The 12,203-nt window shown below is 35.6% G+C and overlaps 1 protein-coding gene and 1 non-coding gene across 3 annotated transcripts; both read right to left on the bottom strand.

Moving 5' to 3' along the window:
• On the bottom strand, positions 1–8,488 carry LOC102623210 (uncharacterized). 2 transcript variants are annotated; one of them, XR_003063742.2, is made up of 16 exons: positions 8,323–8,488; positions 7,195–7,864; positions 6,791–7,103; positions 6,438–6,584; positions 6,239–6,327; positions 6,019–6,111; positions 5,216–5,342; positions 4,493–4,557; positions 4,232–4,406; positions 2,856–3,050; positions 2,699–2,746; positions 2,217–2,363; positions 1,992–2,074; positions 1,036–1,151; positions 280–532; positions 1–133 (listed from the first exon to the last, which is right to left on the bottom strand). XR_003063742.2 is itself a non-coding variant. In XM_052434834.1 (15 exons), the coding sequence occupies exons 2-15, from the start codon at positions 7,791–7,793 to the stop codon at positions 450–452; spliced, it is 2,280 nt and encodes a 759-aa protein (XP_052290794.1). In that variant the 5' UTR covers positions 7,794–7,864; positions 8,323–8,488; the 3' UTR covers positions 1–449. The 2 variants fall into 2 exon arrangements, 1 of the variants encoding a protein (XP_052290794.1); XM_052434834.1 differs by having other exon boundaries at positions 1–532.
• Positions 8,489–11,685: 3,197 nt separating this feature from the next.
• On the bottom strand, positions 11,686–11,789 carry LOC127900508 (small nucleolar RNA R71). The gene has a single exon (XR_008052691.1). It is a non-coding gene; the product is annotated as a small nucleolar RNA R71 (small nucleolar RNA).
• Positions 11,790–12,203: the final 414 nt, after the last annotated feature.

Below are 12,203 nucleotides of genomic sequence, written 5' to 3'. Positions count from 1 at the left end.
TTCTACAACTTTTGGAACCTTCTATAACTAAAAATTTAAGGTTGTAAAATAGATTAGGCCATCTGAGCTGGCCGTTTGAGTGAGATGCTTTAATACAACTTTCGGAGCCTCCTGAAACCTGATATGCGCCAAACTACACAAGACATAAATTGAAACAAAATAGCATTGATACAAGATGTTTATACCCGTATTTGATTATCTTCTAAGGTAATTATCTTCAATAGTGGTAAGAAAGCAACCACATCCTCCATTGCTGGAAAAAATAAAAGTTTCCTTTACCTTTCCTCTAATTCGGGACAGAACCTCAACCTCCATGATTCATAGATACAAAGGTGGATGCTGTCCCATCCCACAATGTTCGGGTAAAATGCTTAGATGCTCTCACTGATCAGCCAACCAAAGAAACAAACTGCAAATTGACAAGATTTAAAAAAGGGGGATGCACATCTCTATGACCTTCCTGTTTCCGCTGTTTCAGTATCTTCTGTTTGACTGGCTAATTTAACAATGTCTTCGACAAGTATTTTTCCTTCTGTTGCAGGAAAACAAGCACCAATGAGACATCCAGTTCATATAAGATGTTTGAATAATCATATTGAGTATATACTCAAGCATGTCAACAATAATACAACAAAAATAGGAAGAAAAATGTTTTTAAGGAAATATGCAAGCATATGGAAACGCTGATCCAGTTTTCTTCTATAGGACATATGCATTGGGGTCAGATAATAGTACATGAAAATGAAAACTTTGCACCGTTCACAATCATGAACAATTGACAAATATAACATGAGGAAAGCACTAATATATTATTAGTATATATATTAGTAAGTAAAGCTCACAGAACATTGAAATGCACCCCAATTGTATAACCAAAGAATATTCAAAGAAATGGTATGTTTCTCTGCTTGGGAAAAGAAAGAACGGAATCTAGTTCCACCCATGAAGTTGACATGCACTTAGAAATTTGATAATTGCAGGTAATTAAGTGACAAGAGTAGCATAAGGTTCCACAAGAGGGAAATTGCCCCTGACCTCTATCTTTGGAAAGATTGGCTATAAGTTCTTGGATGCCCTCTTTGTCCAAGGTGTCTTTGAGGTACATAGCTGCAGATGCTACCTCCTCAGCAGTCACTTTCCCATCATAATCTCTGGTAAGAAATCACACAAATAATTTATTTGCAATTCTAGAAAATAATAAGTTGCTAGTGAAAAAGGCTTATACAAGAAATAACTAATTTACAGATGAGATAAACTGGACCTTCATTTTGTATAAAATAAATATGCAGGAGGTCAATTATGGTCACGAGGACAGAACTACACCATGCAACTTCTAATAGATTCAGTTTTTTCTCCTAATGTCACACTTAATCTACGGAAATATGATTTTCCAATAGAAGTGGGAGTAAGACCAGCCAAAAGAAACTTCCACAATTTGTCCATGGTGGTTCAACCAGAGGAGAAAAGAAGGATAGGGGTTTGAAGAAACATGCAGAAGATAGGTATTAACAACATTACATGTTTTTTTTAGATCAAGTAAAAGAAAATGAATAGGATAAGAAATTTTGCAAAAGTAATAATAATAAAAATCATAGGCCTTCTGAATTAAAAGATTGCTACCTCTTGGAACAGATACATTAGGATTTCTTATTTTGTGCATATTCAAGCTCACATTCAGGGAATGGCATCCAAATCTCACATAAATAAGAGTTGGCTTAGAACCAAGGCATTGGACACAGTAAGAGGCAATAATGCTAAAAAGAGTCTGATATGCTGAGGCAGATACACCAATCACTAAGGTCTATTTCTAAGAGGAATATACATCTCCATTGCAAATGGAGCCGACAAGAAAAATATAAGGCTTGAAACGGAGAACTGGGAGCCTGAACAGATTTAACAATTTTTCTAAATGCACATACAATGACTGCAGATAAATGCATAACAATAGAATCGTATTTCAAGATATTTATTTTCAAGAGCCATTAAACAACCTATCAAGCAACCGCCAACGATCTCCAATTTTGGCATCAACATCATCAATTTCTTTTTCAAGCTTTTGAAGCATAGCATCTACCTGAAATTTGAAAATCAAATGAACAGTCACATTTAGATAATGTTGGATGTGTTATATCCCTGAAGCAGATAGCTATTAAATTAACACCAGAATGATAATGATTGGCGCTTATCATAACATAAGAGTATCCGCAAATATGTACCCTGTTTATAAGTGCTGAAGAAACCTTCTCATCAACATCCTCCCCAGCATCTTGGTCAGTCTCCTCCCTGGCAGCTCTGTATGCCTTTTTAGCTTCTTCTTCACCTACTTTACCATCTTTTTCTACCATACTGTTATAAAGTTCAATCTGGAATGGTCATAGCAGCAGAGAAACGAAAAAGACAGATAAGTACTTCGTTAAATGAAGAAAGAGCAATACAACTTCAGGGTCTTGTTTTGTGATTTTTGACTACTAAGTGTCTATCTAGGAAAATGTGTGGAAGCAAGAATCACAATCAACATTTGCATATAGCAGTATAATTTAGTATATAAAAGAAATTACTATTAAAAAACGTTTATATAACATCACCCTCAGCTTTTTGAATCATAAATGACTTTTAATTAAAGTAAATACCATTATTCAAGGAATTTGGATCTAAATTGTATTAACACACTTTGTCTATACAAATTAATCCCACATACCTCCTTATTGACAAGTCTCAGAAACTCTTCACGTTCACGGCTAACAGACTGAATAAGCAGCAGAAAAAGCGAGTCAAGAGTCTTAGCAGATGCCAACACATATGAAACATGACACATGACAATTGACAAGTGATCTATAACTGTTCTTAATTCTTACAGATGCAGAAGCTAAGACAGCCAATGCACGACTGAGCTCACAAAGCTGCTCATGTTTCTCCAATGTTTTAGCTTTTGCTTGTTCTTGTGCTTCTTTAGCAGTTGGATCCGTCATTTCTTCCAACGCAACATCCTTTCGGCTCCTAACAGCTTCCTTCATCTTGGCTTGCTCTTCTTCCTCTTCCTCTTCCTCCTCCTATAAATCAATTTAATTCTTAAGAACAGCAAGGAAATTAAGACATTGCACCCCAGATAAAAGCAAAAACTTCAAAAGTGTTACAAAGTCTATTTAATGAATGAGCTTTAAGACTTGTAAGTAAACGTGCTTATGAAAGTGTTGGGATTTCTTCCAATTTCAGTTAATACCTTTATTACAAGTTGACTAGGGTGGAGAGTAGACTCTTCACGACTAAAACTTACCTGTCTTTCCCAGGCATATTACTATGCATTACACTATTGGATAAAATTATCCCTAGCAGAAAGGTCACATCAGAACCCTCTCAAACCAACCATAAGTTCATAACATATTTCCCAAATTTATGAACAGCAAAATAAACAGGTATTATTGACATCAGAATTCTGAATTTCTAATTCTCATATACAATAGTTCAACTGAACATTGAGAGTACAATTTAATCGATAATCTAAACTAAAGACACCTCATGTACTGCCTCTGCTACCAGCGCAACATTTCCAATATCCAAAAGAAATGGCTAAGTAGCAAAGCATTGATACTCAGCACTTTTCAATACATAAAGATTGACTTGAAGATTCAGTATGCAACGGGAAAAAACTTTTGTGCACAATGAGATTTTGTCATGGAGTGTTTAGGTTTTTGTCCAAAATGGGGAAAAGGTCACACAAGATTTGGAATAGTGCATAGACAGGACAATCCAGATGAGGGAACAGCCCAGACGGAGGGAGGGACCTCGCAAGAATGAGATTTTTTGAAATGACTATTCGTAATCTAAAGCCATGGACAAATCAATCTTACCTAAGGGAATAATCCCTCCCATTCAACAGTTATAAATCCACAAATTCAATTCAAAATTATACACTGAAATTTGCTAAATTAACAAATTTCATCACAGAAAAAGAGTGAAGCACAAGTTTATTAATCAATAGATTCTCACACACACACACACACATATAAATATTGTGATAAAAAACAAAGAGAATTTATTAACAAAAAGAATGCATCAATAAAATGTTAAAAAATAATAGAAACTCTAAGCAAGTGAATCATAGAAACTAGACCTATAATATTAAAGAAAAACCAGTTCCCAAGCCCTAACAAGGAGGCCCGAACATCATAGAAGCAACATTTTTTTTACCCAAAATAAACTGCAAACGTAAATAAAGCATTATATGAAAAACCTTTATCAGTTCTTCCTGCATTTCTAGGAACTCCAACTTCCTTCTCCTTTCTGAAATAGAATCTTCAGATGGCAAAGCTGTAACCCCAACCGTATCCACAACCTCATCTGGAAGGGAGGAGAGTGTAGCTTGAACAGCTTCCTCAGGCCTAACTTTTCCAGACACAGAGAAGGCTCTGCAGAGATTACAAAAATGACAATAAATATATAAATCTGGCATTATGTCTGAAAACAAACCCTAACAACAGAAGCTTTAAGTTACCTAGAAAGAATCAAAAGAGAAGATGGTACAGAGTGATTGAGAGACAAATCCAGCCAATCACGCAACTGCAAAGAGAAGTAATGACTTTAAGGCCAGGATAATAGAGGTTTGACACAGAAAACAATATAATAAACTTGAAGAAACTACAGTCCCCAGCTATTACAGAAGTTCCAGAACTCATAAATGAGGTTTACTGCAAAAGGGTAGGTCCAATACACAACTTCTAAAAGAAAATCCGATAGGCTTTCTTTTTTACTAGAAAGCTGTTTTCATTCACTTCAGCACCTGTTGCCATTCGTATTCAAATTAAGATCATGATCAATATAAAATTGATTTAATATCATGACGCTTGACAGAAAGCCATTTTAATATCTAAAGTTAGTAGTAAAAGATATCATAAACCAACAGAACTACTAAAGCTGCTGTGATATAATTTTGTTCCTTGTTTGTTTGTGTTTGACAAATAGGTACAACATATTGGTACTCATCAGCCCACCTAGCTTATATTGAGTCCAGCCAGCTTGGCTTGTTAAGACACCAGAATTTTTGTTGGAAATGCTAATTAAATGAAAAGAAAGGAAATGTGGGCTCACGGATTGTGAAAATCAAGGAAGATTAGACTTTTGGATACAAACCCAAGAATTTTTTACACAAATGATACATAGCCTGGTTTCTATTGAGAGTCTATAAAAACAATATGTAATAGCATGATTGAGCATTTACCTGTTGCCGCATTTCCTCTACCGAAAGTAATCCTAATAAGCCTCGATCTCTACAGGCTTGACGAAGCTCTGCTTCCGAAAGAGACTCCACTCCCTCAGCTTGAATCATCTTATCATCATTCTTTATCCTGCCAAACCCAACATGATTTTTTATTGTGCTAGTAATTAATTGTTAACTTAAAATTGCATCAGAAGTAAATCTAAAAGAATTTGGAGAACTCTTGCCTCCAGAGCTCTAAAATATGGCAATATTCCTCAAATCTCAAGAAAATTCAACATATATGAAATCTTTCCATAAACTATGAGTAATTAATTTCGTAAGTAATTTTAATTATTCACGTTTTTTGTGCTTAAGTTTTGTCATCATGAACAAAATGTTCAACATATTACAGGACATAACATAGATGTGGGAGTCATGATCCACTCATGATAACATACAACAAATAGATTTGAAAGAAATTATTAACTACAGGACATTTACAAACACAAAAATCTTTACTATTCGCACAAAAGGAGCTTCTCTGAATTCAAAGCACAAACAATTGCTTAAAAATTGTCCGAAGACCAAAATATATGCTCTCCAGATCATCTCTAGCTTCTCTTTCCTTATGAATTCTTGAATTAAGAATATCCAAGAAAATGATGCAATAATTTGTCAAAAACTAGACTATCTATTGTTCAGCGGCACTTGATCAGTGCAGTCCACCACAAAAATAACCTTCAAAATACATAATTAAAATTGAAAGAATCTGATCCAAACAAAGGGTGGAACAGTAGAAAATATCAAGAAAAGAAATGTCTTACTCCTGTAGTCTTCTCCGAAGCATATAACGTAAATATGCATCAGTCCCAAAAGGGCTGATTCCCATATACTTGCACATATTTACTAACCGAGGCCTGCATTCATCAACCAAAAAGTTGCATTCACCAATTTATTCATTGGGTTACTAACCGAAGCAAAATGATGATAAACCCAATGGCAGCATGACCCTGAAGATTGCAGGAATGCTTACACAGCACTAACCTGCTAATGTTATCTAAAGTAAGCTCATCATTAAATAGCTTGGCAAAAGCTAATATTTCATCATTAGAAACACCAGCACCAGTTCTAACCTGTCCAAACAGCAGAATAGAGTCTCAAATAAATTATTGCCAGCTTGAGAGCAGTCGATTGAAAGGAAAACCCCCTTTCCTTGTTAGTAAAAGAAAGAATCAATTATCACCTTGTTCATAAATTCATCAAGATCTTCAGCTGTTTTCTTAATATCACCACCTCGTGAGTTTTGAACTTCCTTTGCCATTTCTTTCACAGTGTCTTGAAGAAACTTTGCATATTCTATTCTAGCAATTAGCCTTCTTTTCAATGCCTCCTGAAAGTCAAAATATTATATTGAAACTGCATTCCCCTTTATGATAGTTTGGAGCAGAACTTAAAGTATTATTACATGTAAAGAATACAAGCAGACATGTATTCCTATTTGAATATGCTTAGATTGAGGCTACCAAGTTTAAGTATGAAGACTGTGATGAATGCTAAAGCAATCAAGCATCTTGCGACAATTATTCCAACCATTACCTCTTCTCTCATCTTGTCCTGAAAAGTTGATGGCAACATGTTGGGAAATAACTTGAGGAATACTGGAAGCAAGAACTCCATGAAAGGAACTATAATAAAAACAGCAACTGGAACCAGCCTAAAAATATCAGCAGTGGTCCTAGTGAGTTGTTGCCTCTCCCTTCTAGAAAGACCCTTCCCATTGACTAGCTTCAACAATAACCTCGAGCTTATCCTAATATCTGCCCAGAGTAATTTTGTACCTAACCAATAGTGCTGCATGGTAGATTTGAATTCATCCTTCCAATGGCGGAGTTTCACCGCCCAGTCTTCCCTGAAAGATGACATAGAATGTAAAAAAGTGTTAGACGGCTTATAAAAGCATAAATCTAATGTAATTAGAACTTGAACAGCAAAGTCTGAACCTGCTCATAGAAGCAACAGCTCTCAAAGCAGGACCAATACCCAGTAGTGCAGCCCATACTCTCTGCACTACAGATTTAGCACTCTTTTGAATGTCTTGCATCTGCTTAGCTTTTGCTGTTGCTTTTGCTTTTACTGTACTCAAACCTTCAACAGCTTGGTCACAGTCCTCTGGTGAAGCTTCTTTTATCTGTTTAGTGGCCAGCTGCTCATTTCTGTCCCTTTCAGGCTGACCAGCTGTTGCAGTGGACCCATAACGTACAGATTGGGAAATCAGACTAGCTTGCAATGGAGAAATAAAACTAACTCTTCCGACTCCATACTTAAAGTTTGACATCTGAAAAAAGTCATGTTTGAGAAAACCAACTGGTAAAGGTTTTGATAGCTCATCCTTGGTGACTCGAGATAAACCTCCTTCCTGTCCACCATCAGTATCTTCAGATGAATGAATTGAAAATCCAACCAAGCTTGATCGTTCAAAGTAATTAGACGCAGTAGTGTGCCCATACTCAAAACTAGGCAATCCCCGAGTCAAGTAAGTAGGTCGATTTAGATAATTGAAGAGGAAATTCTTCCTCCGCAAGATTGCTCTCGAAGTCATTATCAAAATTATCAGCCTCTTTGCAGACAAAAGCTGTAACGTAACTCATACAGCCACCTGTTTTTGCCAGTCTGCAGCAATGGTATAACCCTCATCACTGACTATTTAAGGAGGCCTACGTATTATAAGTAATTATATTCAATGGCATCTCAAGATTCACCACAATTAGCTACTCTCCATTCAGTCACTGATGGAAAAGGACTATGAATAAGCTTGCTACCTTTCTCTCTCCTTTTATTTTTTTTTGAATCAGTAAATTGGATTTGATGGAATTGTGAAACTTTCTGCTAAACATACGTTTTTCCTCTAAACAAAAATTAATAAGAAACCAGAGCCGTCATCTAAACATCAAAACCTATATTAAATCCCCCCAATACACAAATGCCACAATAAAAGAAACAAACGCATTGAATTAGTCATTTAGATTAAAGAGTTTATAGTCAATGCGAAATTTAAAATAAAAAGAAACAGAAACATAATTGAAAAGATTTTTTTTCTGTTTTATAATATCTCGTCTTATATCACATACCTTTTAAAGCGTAAACCCCAAAAGATGGATCAAATGAGGTTGAGAGAGAAGGATAAAACGTTGAGTTTCGAAGTGAATTCTAGACAGAGAGTAGTGAGTGCCGAGTCAAAAGAGGGGAAAAAAAAACAAGGAAAGAAGAGACCGGACGTGTCCTGCCTTAACAAATGGGCCCTACACACATAATCTCACATTTCTTTTTTATTGTGGACCGTTTGATTAATTTGATCAATTAAATTATATTTGTAAATGAGGTGTTCAAATTTTCTAGTCTTCAATTCGTGATAGTGATTTAGGAAGGACGAACTTGGACGGGTAAGCAAACGCGAGGAATTTGCTAATGGGATAGACCATGAGACAAGTGAGTAAATAGTGCGGGAACTGTAGAAGTTCGGGGCTATAATGAAATGAAACAAAATTTGTAGAGGTCAAAACAAAAAAAAGTACAGTTAAAGCTGTTGAGTATAATGAAAATAACTAATACTTGAAGGGGCCAAAGTGAAAAAAAGAAAATATGCCTTAAGAGGGCTCCCCGTCCATCGTAGTGCCATACATTACAAGATCAAGTGATCAACAATGCTACACATCAAAACATTTAAGTATTCGTTTGAGTTTTATTAAATAGTAATTAAATAATTTTATAAATTATAAAATTCATCTTATAATAGATAAGTGACGCATAATAGTGAGATTTAAATATTGAGATTTCTAATATTATTTTTACAAAATAGAATTACATACTTATATTTTAATTGAAATAGTAAATACATATTATTACACAAAACATCATATTCTACTAAAATAATAAGATTAGTAACTACTTGACTTGACACACAACAATTTACAATAAAACCACATCATATATCATTTTCGTTGGAATATCAATTTTTGTACCCAAGTTTTTAAATATACCATTGCTATGTTGTTACTATATGCTTCATGAGAAATCAGCTGTACGGGCTGGGCCGAACCTGCTTCTTAAGAAGCTCGGGCACCCTCTAACTAACTGCAGGCTCAGTCTAACTTGGACTGTTGGACACAACATTTTAACTTAGGCTGCGTTTACTTTTTGGATTGGATTGTGAATCCTGAGGAGTGAAAATCCTAGGATTGGAAGTGTGGAGTGGGAGTGGGAGTATGTTGTTTATTTACACTGGAATAGAAGCATGGAATAGAGATCATTGTTGAGTGTTAGAAAATGCATATTTATAAAGGAGAAAACCGTCATTTTACATTTCAAGTCTTACTAACAACCCTTACTTTTATGTATTTAACCTTCTTGTGATGTAATTACGTGTGTGTTATTTTAATTAAGTATTTTATGTATTTTAGGGGCATTATAGTCATTTCACAATAAAGGAGAGATCAGACGGCAAAACGGACATCACTTTTGAACTCAGGACGGTCGAAAACCTTAGGAGGAGCATAAAAGGAAAAATGGCACTATTCACATGTACGGTACTATTCACGTATACGGTACTGTCTACGTTACTGTTCACGACACTGTTCACAAAGACGGATCGATGACGTGGCATTGACCGATGATGTGGCATTGACTGATGAGGTGTCACGATCCTGTTGGACTAAAATTCTTATGTACTGTTGACGGTGACGTGGCAGCATATCAGTGGACGAAAAATCTCGCGTACGGTGCATGCATCACACAGGATTATTTTCAACCAAACCGCGTTACTGTTCATCCGGGTCAAACCGTGTTACTGTTCATCCGCGTGGTCAAACCGTGGACTGTTGACTGATGACGTGGCGCAATCCTGAGCGTCCAAACTGTTTTTAATCCGATGGCCATGATTTACTCCATGTATCTATAAAAAGGGGGCCTCCCCCCCCTAATTTGATATCTCTGAATCCATTTTTGGGATCCATTTTCTGTAATTCCCTCTCCATCTTGTATTTTCTTCGTATTTTAATAAATTCCCATTTTGCCCCTAGTTCAATTATGAGTGGCTAATTTTCTTTCAAGCTTGGGTTGAAGGTGAAGTCTCAACATGTGTCATGGGCTTAATTTGGTAAATTTATTTTCTCTTCCCCTCTAGTTTTTGTGGATGTTTTGACTTCTCGTCGACAAATAATACTGATCTTGTCTAGATACCGCCTTGGTTACACCGGCTCTCTAGTATAAGGTTATTATTATTTGGCACGATAAGCCCTTAGCACCATATTGATTAGAGCGTGGTTCATGATGTGTGGATTCCCCCATCATGATTTAATTGGCATTAATACGGATTATTTAGCCCATGATGCATGTTGATACGGATCCAGATACCCAAGTACGTCAATTTAATCGATTTTCTCTACAATTTATTCTCGCCATTGCAATTCCAATTTTAGCATATTTTAAATCACTTCCACCACAATTCCAACCACCCATTTTGCAAAATTAATTCTATACACAATTAAAATCCACCTCCTCGTGGGATCGACACTCGTCACCATTGATCTACACTACAATAGATTCGTGCGCTTGCGAGTTCATTAAAATTTGCACAACAAGTTTTTGGCGCCGTTGCCGGGGAGGTAAGTAATTTTAATTCATAGAATTAATTTTTGTGAATAAATTTTTTTAAATTGTTTTCTTGTATTTTTTTTTATTAAAAAAAAAAAGTAAATCTACATTTAAAGGTTAGTATTTCTTTTCTTTTTCTCTTCTTTAAAATTCTGTAATTTAATTTTCAATTTATTTTTTCTTTGTAATTTTTGTTTATTTTATTAATTTAATTTTTAGTTAATTTATTTCACGTATTTGTTTTTGTGTATTTTTATAGAAAGGTTGTAATAACGCAATAAGGTTAGTATCGTAATTTCTCCCTCTTCTTTATTTTTATTTGTTTTGTTCTCATCTTTATTTTTATTTTTATTTTATTTTGCATGCATGGTCGTAGGTCATTATTACCTAATCTTGAACCTATAGACCTTGAACTTGAGAAAACACTTCGCACACAAAAGCACATTAATAAATTTGGAATGGATTTACAAGCACCACAGGAGAGGCCATTTAAGGACTATTTTAGTCCCTTAGCTAATTTGAGCACATCATGTATAAGATACCCAAATGTAGCTGTTAGGAGTTTTGAATTAAAACCTAGTGTGCTAAATTGTCTCCCCACATTCTATGGCCTAGAAAATGAGGACCCATATAATCATCTGAATGATTTTCATACCATTTGTCAAACTTTTAAATATGAAAATTTTTCAGACGATGATGTTAAACTCAGATTATTCCCATTTTCTTTAAAGGATAGAGCTCGTTCATGGCTTAATACATTGCCTGCTAATAGCATTGCATCATGGGAACAAATGGTTACAAAATTTCTAAATAAATATTTCCCAGTGCATAAAACCAATTCTATTCGCAGGGAAATTTCAGAGTTTACACAAAGAGAGGACGAGCAGTTTTTCGAAACTTGGGAGCGATTCAATGGACTACTCTTGAAGTGTCCACATCATGGGTACGAGAAATGGCACCAATGCCAATACTTTTTGGAGGGATTATTGCCGAATGTGCAAGAATGGCTAATGGCAACAAGTGGAGGAGAGCTAATGTCAAAAAGTGCATCAGAAATTTGGGAGTTTTTCCAGCGACAAGCGGATAATTCCCAACAACGGAGTCGATCACTCAGGAATACCAGAAGAATTAAGGGAGTAAATGAGGTTCAAATTGGCGAGTCAACTTCGGGAATCAAAGAAGTCAAGGAGATGGTTGAAGGTCTTGCTCGACAAATAGCATCGTTATCGACTGCTAAATCAACAGAATCACATGACCCTGACTCATATCCAGATCAAGCCAATGCCATAGGTGTAATGAGAAAGCCATCTAATTACAACCCATACTCCAACACATATAACCCTGGATGGAGAGACCACCC

The sequence above is a fragment of the Citrus sinensis genome, chromosome 2 (genome assembly GCF_022201045.2).
Source record: "Citrus sinensis cultivar Valencia sweet orange chromosome 2, DVS_A1.0, whole genome shotgun sequence".
NCBI classification, from domain to species: domain Eukaryota; kingdom Viridiplantae; phylum Streptophyta; class Magnoliopsida; order Sapindales; family Rutaceae; genus Citrus; species Citrus sinensis.
This window is presented reverse-complemented; position numbering and strand designations above follow the sequence as displayed.